Consider the following 18,958-nt stretch of genomic DNA (forward strand, 5'->3'; position numbering starts at 1 on the left):
AAATACATAGATGGTTAATTAATTAGTAATAATATAGAATAAATAAGTAAAAAAAATAAGGCAAGGCAATTTTATTAGTATAGCCCGTTTTTACCACCAGTTTATCTCAAAGGTCTTTACATCCCATCATAACAACATCCTCTGTCCTTAGACCCTCACATCGACTGAGTAAAAACTCCATGGAAAACCCTTTTAACAGGGAAAACCAGGAGATAAAAATAAAATAAAATAAAAAATATAAATATATATACAGTACAGGCCAAAAGTTTGGACACTTTATTTTCATGACTATTTACATTGTAGATTCTCACTGAAATTCCACTAATGAACCCTGACAAGGCACACCACCTGTGAAGTGAAAACCATTTTCAGGTCATGTTCACCTCTTGAAGCTCATCAAGAGAATGCCAAGAGTGTGCAAAGCAGTAATCAGAGCAAAGGGTGGCTACTTTGAAGAAACTAGAATTGGTGGGGGCAGAGATAGAGGAGGAGGAGGAGGAAGGAGAGGAAGAAGAAAAGAAGAAAGAGAAGACAAAGAAGAAAAGACATGTTTTCAGTTATTTCACACTTTTTTGTTAATTCCACATGTGTTCATTCATAGTTTTGGTGCCTTCAGTGAGAATAAAGGAAACACATTGAATGAGAAGGTGTGTCCAAACTTTTGGCCTGTACTGTATGTATAAAAAGTGAGGTGCATGTGTGTGTGTACAGAGGTAATCAAACAATTAGTATAGTATCATTTAGCAGGAGTAATCAGGTGAAGAGCAGCTGCTGGAGGAGCTCATGTTATTTTCTCTCTGTGTCTCAGGTGTATGACGGCTACTTTGTGCATTACTTTGCACCCCGGGGACTTCCTGTGGTTCCTAAAGACGTCATATTTGTCATCGACGTCAGCGGGTCGATGATCGGCACCAAGATAAAACAGGTAACGTGGACAAACTGAAGGAGAGGAAGAAATGAAGTCAGTTCTTGGTCATTAAAGGGATAGTTCACCCAGAATTGAAATTTCACTCATTATCTCCTCCGTGGCTTCTCTGAGTTACAGGGGGTCTCGGCGTAGCAGTGCATGTCCATAAGTCTATATTTCAAGCTTGTTTTGTAGCGGAAGAGGAGCTTCCGCTACAAAACAAGCTTAAAACATAGACTTATTTCATTTTTTTCGGAACAATTTCTCATGTCGGGGCTTCAATACAAGAGGGACATTACATACGAGCAGCATGGAGGTATCTGGATGTTTCTTGGTGTGTCTTTTTGTTACGAAGACAGTTGGTATCCATTTGCAACCGTCATATGGACATGCACTGCTACGCCGAGACCCCCTGTAACTCAGAGAAGCCACGGAGGACTCTGAAACTTCTCCCAGCCCTTAGTCCACATGAGGGGGAGGAGATAATGAGTTTCAATAATGAGAAATTTCAATTTTGGGTGAACTATCCCTTTAACTGTGCTGGTTTCCGTCAGTAGACCAAACAGGCCATGAGCACCATCCTGGGCGACCTGAGGGAGGGAGACCACTTCAACATCATCACCTTCTCAGACCGGGTCCACACCTGGAGGAAAGGCCGCACGGTGCGCGCCACGCGGCAGAACGTACGAGACGCCAAAGACTTCGTCAAGAGGATCATCGCAGAAGGATGTGAGTGGATCTGAGGATCTGTCTGAGGTCCTCGCCTCCACGTTGATAGATAGACTTTATGTTCTGCTGCTGCTGATCCACAACGACTCTAACCAGCTCATACACAACATTACACACTACTACTACTTTCTGGACCATAAGCCGCTACTTTTTCCCGCCCCGGTGTCCCAGCTCTCGTCTCTGCTGCACAGCAACACAAATGCGCTCCATAACCCGTAATCTTTTGTTTATGACGGTTAAGACTACACAAACACACGCCGTATCATCGTATATGTTATGTAACGTTTTCCACTGCTCCAGTTATTGATGTTTCACCGGCTTCGTTGTAAACAGATGCACATGGAGGAGAGGAGCGGAACCAGAACAGAGGAATAGCGAGTGGACTTGCGTTATTTCCCTTCAAAGGGACATTATTTAACTTGTCTTGTTGTCTATTCACAAAAATCGATGTGTTTTATTGTGATATACAACCTTACCACTAGATGGCAGTAATTCCTACACAATGTCCCTTTAAAAATACTGTGTTTGGAATCATTTTAAAGGGGAAACACTAGAATATTTATCTCAATTATAAATTATTATTTGTTTTATTTTTTTTATAACACAAATACAACGGCCCTTACATAAACAAATGAATAACTAATAAACTGATTGTCTCTGTCTGGTCTCAGGGACGAACATCAACGCGGCGCTCCTCTCGGCGGCTCAGCTGGTCAACCCTGCGTCCCGCGGCCCCGGCCTGGCCGCGTCGCGCCGCGTCCCTCTGGTCATCTTCCTGACGGACGGCGAGGCCACCATGGGCGTGACGGCCGGCGACGCCATCCTCAGCAACGCCAAGGCGGCCTTAGGCTCCGCCTCCCTGTTCGGCCTGGCCTTCGGCGACGACGCCGACTTGCTGCTGCTGCGGCGCCTGGCGCTGGACAACCGCGGCGTGGCGCGGATGGTGTACGAGGACGCCGACGCGGCGCTGCAGCTGAAGGGTTTCTACGACGAGGTGGCGAGCCCGCTGCTGTCCGACGTCCAGCTCAGTTACCTAGACGACCAGGCCTTCGACGTCACGCGCTCGCTCTTCCCAAACTACTTCCAGGGCTCGGAGCTGGTGGTGGCCGGACGGGTCCGAGGCGGCGTCCAAGACTTCAAGGTAGGAACGGCACAATTACTTGTTTTCACAATTAATCGTGTTATTAAACGCCACAATTAATTGATCGCAAAGATACATTCACTTTCCAAAAAAAGATTACGCTGCAAAAACTCAAACTCTTAGCAAGAATATTTGTCTTATTTCTGGTCAAAACAAATCTCATTCTACTTAAAATAAGACTCATCACATTAAAAAGCAGCTTGTTTTTAGACACTTTTTACTTGGAAAGAGGATTAGTTTTGACTAGAAATGAGACATTTTGACAAGAAATAAGACAAATAGCGATAAGTTTTTGCAGTGTGTTACGGCTGATAGGGGTTCGGCCTTGTGTGTGTGTGTCTCTCCCTCCCTTCTCCTTGTTCCCCCACAGCTCCACCCAGGTCCCATCAGCGAAACGAGGCTCACCTGGTCCACTGAGTTAAGAACCCCGCAGCTGACCCCAGAGAGGGGGGGGCAGTGCTGGGGACTGCTGAGCTTGCCTGCCTCCCATCATGGCTTTTTGTTTTAGTTTGTCTACTTGTGCGTCTTTGTGTTTGGTTTGGGTCATTGTCTTGGGTCCGTTGTTATGCCCCTCTGGGCCAACAAAGTTCTGGGGCGTAACAATTGGGGGCTCGTCCGGGATATTTACTATATATATATTTACTGTTACTATTTTACACACAGAATCCAGACAAAACTAGAGGTAGAGTCAACCCACAAGAGATTGTGATTGTGCTGCTGTGCAACTCTGTAGAAGAGTGACGTTGTGGAGAGGCACCCTGTAATACGGTTAACTATCTAGTCTTCAGTGGCTTCCCGGGAGGCTTCTTTAAACGTTGAACTCTGCAAGTGAACAATGGACCCAGGCAAGGCCCACTGCCACACACAAAACGTACCCACACCCAGGTTTCACCACCAAAAATAAGAAAGGCAAAACAACAAAGTGGCAAGAGTCTCTCTCTGCCCGACAACTACCTTACAGGGAACTCTCAAGCAAATACAGGCAATTATATCACAAACCATCTTGAAAAGAAGACTACTATATCACACAACAGCTACAAACCTTCACTTCACCTCATGGTTGTTCAGATCCCGGACGAGCCCCCAATTGTTACGCCCCAGAACTTCGTTGGCCCGGAGGGGCATAACAATGGACCCAAGACAATGACCCAAACCAAACACAAAGACGCTAACTTAACTAAAAGAGATTTAATACACAGACATAAAGATACAAACAAGTAGACAAACTAAAACAAAAAGCCATGATGGGAGGCAGGCAAGCCCAGCAGTCCCCAGCACTGCCCCCCCTCTCTGGTGTCAGCTGCGGGGTTCTTAACTCAGTGGACCAGGTGAGCCTCGTTTCGCTGATGGGACCTGGGTGGAGCTGTGGGGGAACAAGGAGAAGGGAGGGAGAGACACACACACAAGGCCGAACCCCTATCAGCCGTAACAAGTGTGTGTATGAACCGTGTCGGGAGATGTGCTGCCAAAGTAAAGGTAGGCTAAACGCACAGATACTGGTCCATTTAACTAACGTAGCATTGAATTGGTAGGAATTTAAATGCTAGAGTGTCATTTGTAATTAAAAAAAAAAGATTAAAATGTACTTAACTCATTGAGTGCCAACCACGTAATTTCTCGTTTTTCGTTCCCATGCGTTGAGTGCCGAAAACGTAATTTTACGTTTTTTGCTTTTTTTTTAAATTATGAAAATAGACACTTTAAAGCAGATATCAGCTTCGCGGCCGTTTCGGCTAATGCTGCGTTCAAGGCAGGCTTTTGAAACCGTAAGTTACAGCTTCAAGTCACAACTACGACTTGGTAGCGTTCCAGGTAACCCGTAGCTCGTGTTTTTACCATCCTGTTGTCTGTGAAAGTTCCCTATAACGGCCACTCGTAACTTCCGACCCGTGAACTCGTACCAGATCGAACTGGTATGACTTCACAGGAAGGAAAAACACAAAGTACGAGTTTCTTTGAACGCACCATGAGTTAGCAGCCCCCGCCCTTGTCAGGCATCAATTGGTCCTCGTGCTACGTCACCACATTCACGCGCATCCCTTGGCTGCACACACAGCCCTTCATGCCGTTCTCTCTCCTCATTGGATAACACTTGTATCCCACAAGGAAAATTTTCTCCTCGGGTTACAGCAGAGCAGAGTGACAGAGAGACTCGTGTTTAGGCTGAAATACTTCATGTAAGTGATTGCTGACGGAAAATAGGACTATTTAGGACTTATATTAACAAAAACATTCCACTGATATCTGCTTTAATACACATTATATGTAAATTTGGGGACTCTACGACGAGGAGAACTGAAATAGATGACGATCAAAGTCACATGACAGCTCATGATCTGGAAGTTTTTATCATAACTCGGCTTCTGCAAACGAGTTCTGCATGCAGATGCAGCAGCTGCTCTGCTCTCACCTGCGCTGCTGCTCCAGCTGCTCCAGCTGCTCGGAGCTGAACCAGGAAGCTCTCAGCCGACAGTCCGCCCGGTCTTCAGCTGGAGCAACACCGTGTCCTCCCCAAAGTCCTCCCGCGGTAAAATCTGATGGTCTCTGGGCCAAAGCAGACCGGCATCACCAACCCGTACCACAGAAGGACCGCGACCACCGGCGGGACCGGTGTTCCCGAGCCGCGGTGGCCGACTGACCCTCACGCCGGGTTCACACCGGACGCCGAAGCGCCGCGAATAGCCGCGGAACGGAGACCGCTTCCCTTCGGCGCCCAAGTTAACAGGTTCTGTAGTTCAGACCAGACGCGACGCGCCGCAAAGCGCCGCGATTGCTCGCGCCGTGCATTTATCGTTTCGGCGTCTGTTCTATTTTGTGCGCGAGCCGCGAGCAATCGCGTCAATCTTGGCAGGAAGTCACACATGAAACAACGAGAGAATCCGGTCAATTTTCAAAATAAAACACTTTTCAAAATAAAATACAGCGATTGACAAATGCGACCGTATTTATATTTGTCAGACTCTCAACAGAGAGCAAGAGAGATGAAAACAGACACAGGATAGGGAGACACGGAGTGGGCTGGCTGCAGGGGGGAGGAGGGGGGGTCAAAACACACAAACAAACAGGGAGAGAGAGAGAGAGAGAGAGAGAGAGAGAGAGAGAGAGAGAGAGAGAGAGAGAGAGAGAGAGAGAGGCAGAGACGAGTTGTTGTAAAGTGAAGGAGGACGTGAAATTAATCTTGGAAGTGAAGTACAGGGAGTTGTGTGACCCACAGCACATGGTGTTATAATTATATGAGGTTATTTACTTATCCATGATGTAAAAAACACAGCTCTGAATGTGAGTGAACAACAGCTGAGGAGCAGAGGCGCTCGCGACCGCCGCGGAGAAATCAGCGTCTGGTGTGAACTGGAGGGACGCGGCTCGCGCGCGATTTCCACGGCCGCTTCGCTTCACGGTGCTTCCGCGTCCGGTGTGAACCTGGCGTCACGCTCCGCGGCGAGAAGCTGTGACACGGCACGGTGCGTCTGTGTTATTGTTGTTTAGTGGCGCCCCCCCCGCCCCCGATGGTGGTTTTGTGAATAGAACAACAACTGTTGTATATATTTATCTTATACGAGCCCTTTGATCCAGAAATGCGAGTGTCAGAAGAGCGACAGACACAAACAGAGCACCTTTCATAAAAGACGCTCTATCTCCTTTTCTAGAAAAAAAGGAGGGATTTTGGTGAAACCCAGCCATGTTTAGCTTGACTTTTCTCAGGAACGGAGGCACGTAGAAACAAACGGTTTGTGGCCACTTGAAGCATTAAGTTAAACCTTTCAATTGAGCCACAGTATGTGTTGGTGGCAATAATATAGAATACACTGTGGCTCTACATAAAAAGTCAAAAATGGTCTAAATTGCCGGTACACTTGACTAAAACTTTGGAAAGGAGCGCGGCACTCAATGAGTTAAATATTTGGTATCGATGACAATTAATGACTTGAATATTTCAAACACTTCCCGTGGTGGATTAATAAATGGTCATATTTTAATAGATATTTAAAATATTTTATAATTAGTAATGTATATTTGAACTATATTTGATTTTACACATTATTAGTGTTGTGAAATTAATTAATGCATGATAATCGTGATGATTCCTTCTCTGACAATAATAGTATCTATTATCGTGACGTCTCTACTTCCAGGTGTCGATGGCGGCCACCGGCTCAAAGCAGCGCGTGAGGACGGAGAACGACGTTCAGCTGTCGCTAGGCAACAACACGGCGGCTCCCGGCGGCTGCTCCTCCGGCGGCGGCGGCAGCGTGGACGGGATCTCCAGCTTCGTGCATCGTCTGTGGGCGTACTTCACCATCAAGGAGCTGCTGCTCGCCAAGCTCAACGCCAGCGACGCGGCGGCGCAGCGGCTGCTGACGGAGAAGGCAACAAACCTGTCGCTGCGCTTCAACTTCGTCACTCCGGTCACGTCGCTGGTCGTCGTCAAGCCGCCGGACGCCGACGACGAAGCCGCTCCGCCTCCGACCACGACCACCACCGTCAGACCCACGACCACGACCGCCAGGACGCCGCCGCCGCCACCGGCTGCTGCTGCTGCGGTGAAGAAGCTCGGCGCCGCGGTGCGAGTCCAACCCAACAGAACCCGACCGGACCAGAGCAGGAAAGGCTCAGCGCCAGGAAGCTCCAGGAAAACCGCAACGACCACAAAAACCGCAACGACCACAAAAACCACAACGACCACGACCGCGAAAACAGCAACGACTGCAACGACCAAAACGGCCCCTGCTCCGTTATCTGGTAAGAAGCCGACTGCATCCCATAATGAGTCCAGAGCTGCCGGGAGGAAGAACTCGTCTCTGCTCGGAGCTCTGAAGACAGCGGCTCCTCCTGCTCCGGGGAAACTCTCCTCCTCCTCCTCCTCGCCATCGTCACCACCGTCCATCGCCGTGACGACCGCGACCACGACGACCGCCGCCGCCACAACGCCTCCACCCAGAACCGAGCCGGCGCCGCTGCCGAGCACTGAGCCAAACAACAACAACAACAACAGCAGCAGCAGCACAACATCTGGTCCAGATGTTGGATCTTCCTCCTCCTCCTCTCAGCCGCCGCCGTCTCTCTCCGCTCCGACTCCGGTCGCCGTCGCCCCCGACGACGACGACCCCAGCGACCTGACCGTGGCCACGCGGCTGCTGGCGGCGACCTTCGCCCCGATGCCCGGGGTGACGGACGGGCCGCGGCTGTGGGAGGCAGCGGGGCTTCTGGGTAACTTCTGTTTTCTGATCTGAGACACGTCAGATACTGATGGTTAAAGGGACAGTTCAACTCTTAGTCAGATCCTCCTCTCACCATAACCCCTACACTGCAAAAACTCAAAATCTTACCAAGAATAACAAGTGTTATTTCTAGTTAAAATGTCATTTCTAGTCAAAACAAATCTCATTCTACCTAAAATAAGACTCGTCACATTAAAAGTAACTTGTTTTTAGACACTTTTTACTTCTTTCAAGCAGATTTTCACTTGAAATAAGTAGAAAAATAGTGAAGCAAGTTTTTCTTTCTTATTACAAGCACAAAAAACTTGTTTTCACTGGCAGATTTTTTTTTGTTATTTCGAGTGAGAATTAGTTTGAAACAAGTGAAAATTATGAAGTTAATTTTTAGGTGATGAGTCTTATTTTAAGTGAAAAGAGATTTGTTTAGACTAGAAATTAGACATTTTGACAAGAAACAAGACAAATATTCTTGGAAAGATGTAGAGTTTTTGCAGTGTATAGTCACAGCAGCAGGTTCATCTCCTTTAATTATCGGTGCATGTTGTTTTGAGATGGGCGGGGCAGAGACGTGAGCTGCTCAGTGAACGGTCCAGGTCCCCTGTCCCTCATCAAACTCATCAAATACACAATCCAACAACTCCACAACGCTCTGGTGGACAAGTTATGACCTGCACATTCACCACGCTATGAGATAATCATGTAACATTATGTAACATTACGACACATGAAGCAAATACTTGGAAGTACGGTGACTCTTTAATTTACAGGCCATTAATTACGTGATAATGTCAAAAAATAGCCAAGAAATAACGGACGATTTCATAGTAATGTCGAGAAATATGCACAAGAAATAATCATTGATTGCATAGAAACAGCCCAGAAATATCGGTCAATTGAAAGGAGAAAATTCTGGTCTTTCCAAAAAAATTCAAAGCATGTGTAATCTTTTACCTCTATGAAAAACATGTCATGTGAAATTGACTGTTATTTCTTGACTATTTCTAGACATTATCACATAATTAACAGCCTGTAAATTAAAGAGTTACCTGAACTACTTTCTCTTCTGAAATCCCTCCGCCCAGCAGTCGTGTCTGGAATGTAGTTCCGGCTGCATTTCCCTCTAAAACAACTCTTTGTGGTAACGTTGTGTTATTATCTCATAGCGTGGTGAATGTGCAGCTCACAACTTGTCCACCAGAGCGTTGTGGAGTTGTTGGATTGTGTATTTGATGAGTTTGATGAGGGACAGGGGACCTGGACCGTTCACTGAGCAGCTCACGTCTCTGCCCCGCCCATCTCAAAACAACATGCACCGATAATTAAAGGTGATGAACCTGCTGCTGTGACTATAGGGGTTATGGAGAGAGGTGGATCTGACTGAATGTTGAACTGTCCCTTTAAGTCTGCAGAGTTTAGTGTGTATTGTCCCTGAACTGAACGTCTCCTCTCTCTCCACTAGATGTCTCCACCTCCATTCAGATTCAAAGAAAAGGTAAAAAAAAAAATGCATCAAATCATCAGTTTGTTTTACCTCGACACTTCAGATCTTTGATTCAAAATCCTACTAAAGCAACAAGACATATCAAAAGAAAAGTCTGTTTAGACTGTTGTTTATACTCTTTATAATAAACTTAATGACCTGAATTAATGGGAAATGTGGAAAGAACCTTTTACCTATATACAGTATATACCTATATACACAGATGTATAGTACAAATATACAACGCCAGGGGTATGATAGATACAAAATAAAAATGAAATGAGAAAGAAAAAAATCTGTATATGAAGATTATAATTGAATTTGGAGCACACACTTTCACAGCTTTTGTGTTGCAAGAGGTAGTTATAGTTTTAATGTAGGATTCGATCTCCTTAAAGGTCAAAAAAAAAGAGGGTTTCAGTGTGTGGAGCTTCATCTTCAGCAGAGAAATCTACATGTTGCTCCTTTAACTACAGTAGACAGTATTAAGTCCATGTAATAAATAAATATGATACAGCATGATAATCTATTAACAACAGTGATCTATTGTCATCTCTCTTTTCTATTAAACAGACATCGACCTGGTTAAAGGTGAGTCTCCTCATCTTTAAAGCTTCACTTCCTACGTTTAAAGTTCCTAGTTGAAGCCGAACGTCTTCTGAACTTTCCTTAACTCTCCCTCAGACTACGACGCGACGTACGACTACGACTACGACCTCAGCTACGAAGCCTGTGAGTTTTAAATCTTTTACTGGGTGTGTCATGAGTGTGTGTGTACATGTAGCTACGTCTCAAACTGTCTTATGTATTTTAGGTATATTTATTGTCTATGGCAGCGTTTACGATGCACTCGAGTCCACAACACACACATTTCCCCTGTGGGACAATAACGTTTATTCTGTTCTATTCTGTTCTATTCTATTCTATTCTATTCTATTCTATTCTATTCTAAATCTCCATCAGAAGAAGTGAAACCATGAAAGTAAAAAAAAAATCCAATAACAACATGTTTCTGTTGTGTTTCCAGGGGACGACACTGCAGACACAGACTCATTTGGTACGTATGTATGTATGTCTGTATGTATGTATGTATGTATGTATGTATGTATGTATGTACGTATGTCTGTATGTATGTATGTATGTGTTTATTATGTTCTGTATAGTGTTTTCTCTGCTGTAGCAACATGAGGCTGTGGTTGTTTCAGTGCTGGGGGGTGAGGCGGACTGTCCTTTACTTCAATGTCTTGTGCTTTTAGAGCCTCCGTCCAGTCTGGGCGCCGTCAGGGTCTTCTCCTCCTCAGGTCAGCCTCTCACACTTCTTCCTTTAATAAGTAGAGATACGTAGCTACACACTCATCGTATCATAGTAACGCTGTGTGTGTTTTCCCGTTGCAGTGGATGGGGACCCCCACTTCGTGGTCCAGCTGCCGAAGCTGCACCAGAACCTGTGCTTCACCGTGGACGGTCGAGCCAACGACGTCCTCAGACTGTTGGAGGACCCAGACCGAGGTCGGCTTCATTACACCAGCTAGGCTACACGTGTTGACTTGTTCTGTGTTTTAGGTTAAATGTGTAAGTCACTGTGTGAAGGGGAGAGGGGGGGGAGATGAGACACTTCTCATATTCAGGATCACTGCATCAAGACAATTATAGTTTTGTTGCTAACACAGGAACTACTGTAATCAATGATCCCTTCCTCCTAAATATTTGGTCACATGCTCAATTTTACGTTCAAATTAGGGCCAATGGCGTGAATTGTTGGAAATATTGTAGAGACATTTCTGGAGAAAAGTAGTACAATTTCTCCAAAAACATTTAAAGGGACAACGAGGAATTTCTATTTGGTTATAAAAAAGTTTCATATTAATGTGGATGAATCTCCGTTACCACTTGTTAATGGCTCCATTTTAGATAAATCTATGGTTTTGTCTCTATGGTTATTTTGTTATTATTAGTGGTGGTGGAAATGCTGGGCGAGCCGACCAGCGTTTCTTTACTTTCGGTTTGGTGGCGAGTCATGAGAATAACGCCACCGAATCTCCGTTTATGGTGGGAACTACGACGGTATGTGATCGTCTTCCAACCTCTGACTTTAATTCTTGATGAATGAAAACATGAGTCTGTCTTGCACCGGTCAAAGAATTTCACGGTGCGGAGGCTCATAAATGTAGTGTGAAAACACTTCACTTTTCCAAAACTCCTCATTGTCCCTTTAAACATATCTAGAAAAGTTTTTTTTTTTTTTAATTCTAGAAAAATGTGGTAAAATTTCAAGAAAAAGTTGGAAACCAAGAACCATTGACCTGGTACACATTGTCACACTCAGTAATATTTTACTCACCATTCATGTTTTTGTTGTTCAGTAAAATAACTAATAAGATTGTTCTCATACAAGAATTAAAACTTGATAAAGTTCTACTCACAAATAAATCTGTTTAAATGTTTTTTAATTGTATTACTTTGCATGGATGTCTGCTTATGACAAAACAAAATATTTCCATTCATGTTTGGATATGATATAGTTTGTTTAAATTACCCCCATTTCCAGGTAATTCCCATGGAAAGTTTTGGAATATTTCCAAAATTCCACAGCTTAACTTCCCATGGAAAATTGCTGGAAATGTATCTGAAATTTACAGGAGATTTTCCGCCCCTTTGCAACCCTAATTGACCTCTGGCTAAGCCCCGCCCCCTCCACTCACTCGGACAAACAGTCAACATTCGGTGACAGTTGCTATGGCGCTATGGAAGCCACCAAAACTTAACTTAACTTTACTACTATGGCTGTCGGTTGCCGCGAAACGCCGATAGCAACAGGCTAATTTCTGTTAGCCTGTCTATGGAGTTTTACATTGTACGTTAGCATTAAGCTAGCGGACTTTATGCTTAGTTGTGATACTATATGTTGCCTCAAATACGTTGTTGACTTAACTTAGAACAGATGTAGACATCCTTGTTAAGTTTATCCACGTTTAGTTGTTGTTGTGGTCTACTGCATAACTTTATCCAGAGCAGACACTTCTCTTGGTTGAGATGCGGCTTGGGAAAAGGTAAATAAATCCCCCCCGTGGCCTCTCAGGATACCTAGTGTCAGAGTTGCATGTACCCCATGAACACCGTTTGTCCATTTAAACTTAAAATATCAAGAAAAAACATATAAAAACGAATGAAAACTGACTAACTGCAATGCATTTCAATGGACGTGGAAGCAGAGAATGTCCGAGTGTATGGGCTAGCTATGCGCACTGTGATTGGCTCATCGTGTTTGGGGGCGTGGCTTAGCCATAGGTCATTTGTAAATGAGGTTGCTTTGAGTTTAAATAAAGGTTGTAATAATAGTTTCGTGTGTTTTTATGAATCCTCTCCATGTGTTCCCTCCTCCTCCTCCTCAGGCATCGTGGTGGACGGCCAGCTGGTCGGCGCTCCGTCTAAACTCGGAGCGGAGGATCGATCCAGAACTTACTTCAACCGCCTCACCATCACGGCCCCCACCGGCGGCTCGGGCAGCATCACCGTCACCGTGACGCTGGACGGCGTGGCGGTGGAGGGGGAGGGGCGCGACGTGCTGCCGTTCGGCCAGCAGGGGGCGCTGCTGAGGCAGGGCGTGGCCGTAACCGTGGACAACCACCGTGGCTGCTGGGTGGAGCTGGCCAATGAGCTGCGCTTCCTGGTGCTGCTGCACCGCTACCGACACCCCAGCTACCTGCAGATGGCGCACCTCGGCTTCTACATCGCTGACGGCCGCGGCCTCTCGCCCGCCACGCACGGCCTTCTGGGTAAGTTACCTAGTTAGTTACTTAGTTAGTTAGTTACCTCGGCTTCTACATCGCCGACGGCCGCGGCCTCTCGGCCGCCACGCACGGCCTTCTGGGTAAGTTACTTAGTTAGTTACTTAGTTAGTTAGTTAGTTATTTAGATAGATAGTTAGTTAGTTAGTTACCTCGGCTTCTACATCGCTGATGGCCGCGGCCTCTCGCCCGCCACGCACGGCCTTCTGGGTAAGTTACCTAGTTAGTTAGTTAGTTACTAAGTTAGTTAGTTAGTTACTTAGTTAGTTACCTCGGCTTCTACATCGCTGATGGCCGCGGCCTCTCGCCCGCCACGCACGGCCTTCTGGGTAAGTTACTTAGTTAGTTAGTTAGTTAGTTACCTCGGCTTCTACATCGCCGACGGCCGCGGCCTCTCGGCCGCCACGCACGGCCTTCTGGGTAAGTTACTTAGTTAGTTACTTAGTTAGTTATTTAGATAGTTAGTTAGTTAGTTACCTCGGCTTCTACATCGCTGATGGCCGCGGCCTCTCGCCCGCCACGCACGGCCTTCTGGGTAAGTTACTTAGTTAGTTACCTCGGCTTCTACATCGCTGACGGCCGCGGGCTGTCGGCCGCCACGCACGGCCTTCTGGGTAAGTTACTTAGTTACTTAGTTAGTTAGTTACCTCGGCTTCTACATCGCTGACGGCCGCGGGCTGTCGCTCTCAACGCACGGCCTTCTGGGTAAGTTACTTAGTTACTTAGTTAGTTACCTCGGCTTCTACAGCTAGATTTCTAACACCCAAACCGTTATGTCCACCTGCTTATCTTTATTTTATTTTATTCCTTTTTTTCTTTCCACTCACACACACAGTTGCATTTGGAAGATGTAAATGTTGCTGTATGTCTGTCCTAGTGTCTGCTAGTGCTTGATGTTTGTTTGTGTGTCTGTTTTGGCATGTACTCAATGTATGTTATGGTATGTCTGAGGGCCCCCTACTATGAGCCTTGAGTGGCTTCCTTGGGGTGACCCGTTTTCGCACACTGCAGCTAAACGTAATATGTATCTAAGATGCTCTGCAGATGCTGTTGTACGTGTGTGAAATAAATTGACCTCTGTAAAAAAAAATTCTAGGCTAAAGGAAAAGGGGAAACAGAGCGTTACACTGATGCTGCATTCACCTGCAGTCGGGCAGACGGCCGTCGCTAACAAACCAGATGTCATCTTAGTCACAGAAGTCCAGAGATAGACAGTAAAACAATACCACATCGCCATGACAACATATCGTCATGTGTACATAGAGGCTTGTTTACGCCGTTACGTTACGTGCAGCGGCTGTCGTCCGTCGTCCGTCTGCCCAATTTCACCTGAATGCAGCATGAAAAATACGACTGAGTTGCTTGAGATATACAACCACAACGCTAGATGGGAGGAATTCCTACACAATGTAGCTTTAAATTAAATTAGAATTATTATTATTATTATGAATTCAGTAATTGAGTGAACAGATTAAATTACATTCGGCCGTTGTTGTTGTTTTCGTGCCCTCAGGCCAGTTTCAACAGTAAAATGATGCTTATAGGATGTTGCACAAGTGTTGAGATTGTGATTTAATAACAAACACAAGAATTATTTTTACTTTTGAAACTTTAAATTCATTCTACAGATTTTACTTTTACTTAAAGCAGAAGTAAGCGATCCGGTCGTTTTGGCTAATGCTGCGTTCCAGGCAGGCTTTTGAAACGACTTCACAGGTCGGAAAAACACGAGTTACGAGTTGCCTTGAACGCACCATGACTTCCTGTCAGCAGATGGAGTTAGCAGCCCCCGCCCTCGTCATGGATCTATTGGTCCTCGTCCCTACGTCACCACATTCACGCGCATCCCTTGGCTGCACACACAGAGAGGACTGCCCCTTTATGCCGTTCTCTCTCCTCATTGGATAAAGGTTGTAGGATACAAGGAAAGTTTTCTCCTGGGCTCAGAGCAGAGCAGAGTGACTGACAGACCCGTGTTTCAGACCAAACACTCTATAGAAGTGATTGCTGTCGGAAGATACAACTATTTAAGACTTATATTAACACAAACATTCACCTTACTTCTGCTTTAACTTCCTCTGGTACTTTTTTACTTCAGTAAAGGATCTGAACAGTTGAACCTCTATGAGTCTGACATGTTGTTATCAATACAGTATTTGAGTGAACAGATTCAGTTACATCTGGTTGTGTGTTGTTGTCTGTCCCTCAGGCCAGTTCCAACACGCTGACATGAGTGTGACGGTGGTGAAGGACCCGGCTGCCCCCCAGCGAGCCGGTTCCCCCCCCAGAGGCGTCCTGAGGCTGGGGGCGGAGCAGCTGTGGGTCACGCTGCAGGACAAGAGCCTGAAGGACACGGTGAGGCGGCGCCACGCGGGGAAGTGCTGGGTGGTGGCCAAGGCCGAGGTGCAGAGGCTGCTGGGCCGGCCGTACCGCAGCTACGTGGTGCTGCCGCAGCACCGGGGCTGACCGGCACAGACACACACACACACACAGACACAGACAGAGACAGGAAGCTCCACCTGCTGCTGATTGGATACAAATATAAGGACGGACAGGAAGTGGGACTCCATGACACTGACGTTGTTCTCCAGGTGGAGCGGAGACCAAACCAGAGAAGAGACTGAAACGAAGCTGCAGAGGAACAGTAACTAACGAGGAGCCTGGGAATATTCTCATTTGTCCATACCTCAAGGGAATTTAAAGGGATAGTTCAACATTTTGGCAAATTGACCCATTGCCATAATCCCTAGATTAGATTGGCGGAGCAGAGCCGTGAGCTGCTCAGAGCTACGCTACGGAGGCTCATTATGGGATTTCTTGGTTTCCCTCATCAAACTCATCAAATACACAATCCAACAACTCCACAACGCTCTGGTGGACAAGTTGTGAGCTGCACATTCACCACGCTATGAGATAATAACACAACGTTACCACACAGAGTTGTTTTAGAGGGAAATACAGAGACTGTTGATGAAAAACTGTCCCTGAAGGCAACGTGCATCAGCAGTTTTGCATGAATTTCCCTCTAAAACAACTCTGTGTGGTAACGTTGTGTTATTATCTCATAGTGTGGTGAATGTGCAGCTCACAACTTGTCCACCAGAGCGTTGTGGAGTTGTTGGATTGTGTATTTGATGAGTTTGATGAGGGAAACCAAGAAATCCCATAATGAGCCTCCGTAGCGTAGCTCTGAGCAGCTCACGGCTCTGCTCCACCGTTCTAAAAACAGCTTGCACCGACAATTAAAGGTAACAAACCTACTGCTATGCCTATAGGGGTTATGGCAATGGGACTATTTGACTAAATGTTGAACTATCCCTTTAAATCGAATGCAACTGGACTTGGTTATAGTCCAGTTGCATTCGATTTAAATTTCCTTGAGATAATAATTGAGGAGGAAACGTGATGAAGGACCGATGGTGATGATGACGATCTGAAACAGACTCGAGCTCCGTGTTTTCTGACACAGAGACACAATGTTCAGCCGGCCGGTCGACATGGCAACGGCAGCATGTTGCAGCAGCAGCACCGACTCAGATTATTCTTCATCTCATCACCAGTGGACGATTATTAAACCAAGACGGAAAATCCTTCTGCTCCAACAATAATGTGATTATTATTATTATTATTATTATTAAATGTGTATCACTCTGTATTTCTAGTACAAGTGTATATATATATGTATACAGTATATATATATATATATATATATTATATATATGAATCTGATGTGTGTGTAGAGACTCCAGAACAAACTCAGGCTCTTTCCCCCACAGGTTTTTTTTGCCATGTGCTTTTTTTTTTATTTTTCTATCATTTCATTCATAGTTTAATTCATTTTTATTTGTTACACAAGACATTAGGCATTGTTCACAAACTAGTGATCAAACAAGGACAGTTAAGTTTTTCTACTACTCAGCCTGAACTATTGTATTTTTCATTTTTGTCAATTTCCGAAGGGATGTTTTATTTTATTTTATTTTATTTTGTTTTGTTTGTTTGAGGCCAAACTGGATGGAAATCAGAAACAGTACGACCAACAACACATTAGGCTTCTGTTGTCTTCAATAAATTAAAAAAGAGAGAAAGAGAGAGAGAGAGAGAGAGAGAGAGAGGACAGTATTTGATGCTGAGTGATGAAGGAGATTCAAATATATCTATGTTCAAACAGTAAACAGTGTTCCAGTTTTATCTGATAAACTTGTTTCCAGGATGAAGAGCACACACACACCAATCTGAGCGTGAAGCTAAAGAATCGTATCGACATGATGATGATGATGATGATGATGCCACACTGGAATGATTTAAGGTAATTCAGGTAAACAATAACACATGAACACAGCAAATAACAAACTAAATAAAACTAAAAACTAAACCGGACATCTTCATCTTCGTGTGCATCGCTTTTAAAATCCATTTTGTCGTCGGATCAGAAACTAAAAGCATCCAAACCGGCTTTTTTTTCCCCCCACAATACATCAGTGAAATTCAAATAAATAATAATAATTATAATAATAAGAGCATAAACAAGAATAAGACACGTCGTCAACGCCCCGGACGAGTTCGTTAAGGGAACTGGTCAAAGTGAGAGATTTGTTTTTAAAGGAAAAGATCTGTTTGTTGGTTGATGTGTCACAGAGCAGCGTGTTTAAATCATCTGTCCAAGAATATCTGTCTCATTTCTAGTCAAAACTAAGACTCATCATTTAAAAATTAACTTGTTATTTAGATCATTTTCACTTTTTCAAACTAATTTTTACTTGAAATAAGTAGAAAAATCTGCCAGTGAAAGCAAGTTGTTTTGTGTTTGTAATAAGAAAGAAAAACTTGCTCCACTATCAGATTTTTCTACTCATTTCAAGTGAAAATCTGCTTGAAAGAAGTAAAAACAAGCTACTTGTTATGTGATGAGTCTTATTTTAAGTAGAATCAGATTTGTTTTGACTAGAAATGACATTTTAACTAGAAATAAGACAAATATTCCTGGTAAAATTTTGAGTTTTTGCAGTGTAGGTGTAGAAAACCAACACTGATCTGCACAGCAACAAAACAAACGACCAAACTCGAACTTTGTGTTTGTTTGTTTCACGTTGCCGGTGACTTTTGCCAATAACAGCATTTTTTTTGGCACAAGACTGACCTCAGTTAAAACAAAACAGACTCTTATTTTGAAAGGACCTCAGTTAAAACAAAACAGACTCTTATTTTGAAAGGACCTCAGCTAAAACAAAACAGACTCTTATTTTATTTTGAAAGGACCTAAAAAACGTTTGAATTTGAATCGGGCCCCGAACATTAAGGCTGCGACCAAATAATAATAATAATATAATAAAAACTAAGCGGTCTTGGTTCGTTTTGACTTCACAGCTTCACAACGACTAGAGTTTGTGTCTCTACGGGGGAACGGACGCGTCTCGGTGACACACAAACACATAAAAGGTGGAAACAACCCGGTGCTTTTCACTTTACGAGCCGAAATTTCAGTCTCCGCCCCGTCAACGCTCTCTGCAAAACCTCAACTCTACATCATCCTCATTCACCTTCTGTTTCCCGCTGCATCGCCGCGCTTCATCTCACTCTTCTACCACCGACACCGACGTCACACCAGCACCGAGTCTCCGTCATCCTGCTCTGCCTCCTCAGCTCCACACATTCCCTTTTATTTAGTAATTAATTCATTAATTAATTCATGTT

General features: G+C 44.7%; 1 protein-coding gene across 1 annotated transcript in view; it reads left to right on the forward strand.

Moving 5' to 3' along the window:
* itih6 (inter-alpha-trypsin inhibitor heavy chain family member 6) overlaps window positions 1–15,730 on the forward strand; it is a gene marked incomplete at both ends in the record, with an annotated part of 28,533 nt that extends 12,803 nt beyond the window's left edge. Inside the window, 13 exons of the mRNA XM_083975681.1 lie at window positions 809–925; window positions 1,465–1,636; window positions 2,308–2,777; window positions 6,911–7,666; window positions 7,826–7,985; window positions 9,456–9,488; window positions 10,050–10,067; window positions 10,161–10,208; window positions 10,504–10,533; window positions 10,682–10,777; window positions 10,872–10,985; window positions 12,869–13,252; window positions 15,474–15,730. Of these exons, the coding sequence (XP_083831807.1) occupies window positions 809–925; window positions 1,465–1,636; window positions 2,308–2,777; window positions 6,911–7,666; window positions 7,826–7,985; window positions 9,456–9,488; window positions 10,050–10,067; window positions 10,161–10,208; window positions 10,504–10,533; window positions 10,682–10,777; window positions 10,872–10,985; window positions 12,869–13,252; window positions 15,474–15,730 (2,655 nt within the window). The remainder of the gene's footprint in view (window positions 1–808; window positions 926–1,464; window positions 1,637–2,307; window positions 2,778–6,910; window positions 7,667–7,825; window positions 7,986–9,455; window positions 9,489–10,049; window positions 10,068–10,160; window positions 10,209–10,503; window positions 10,534–10,681; window positions 10,778–10,871; window positions 10,986–12,868; window positions 13,253–15,473) is intronic.
* Window positions 15,731–18,958: the final 3,228 nt, after the last annotated feature.

Source organism: Trachurus trachurus (genome assembly GCF_905171665.1).
Source record: "Trachurus trachurus genome assembly, chromosome: 7".
Lineage (NCBI taxonomy): Eukaryota > Metazoa > Chordata > Actinopteri > Carangiformes > Carangidae > Trachurus > Trachurus trachurus.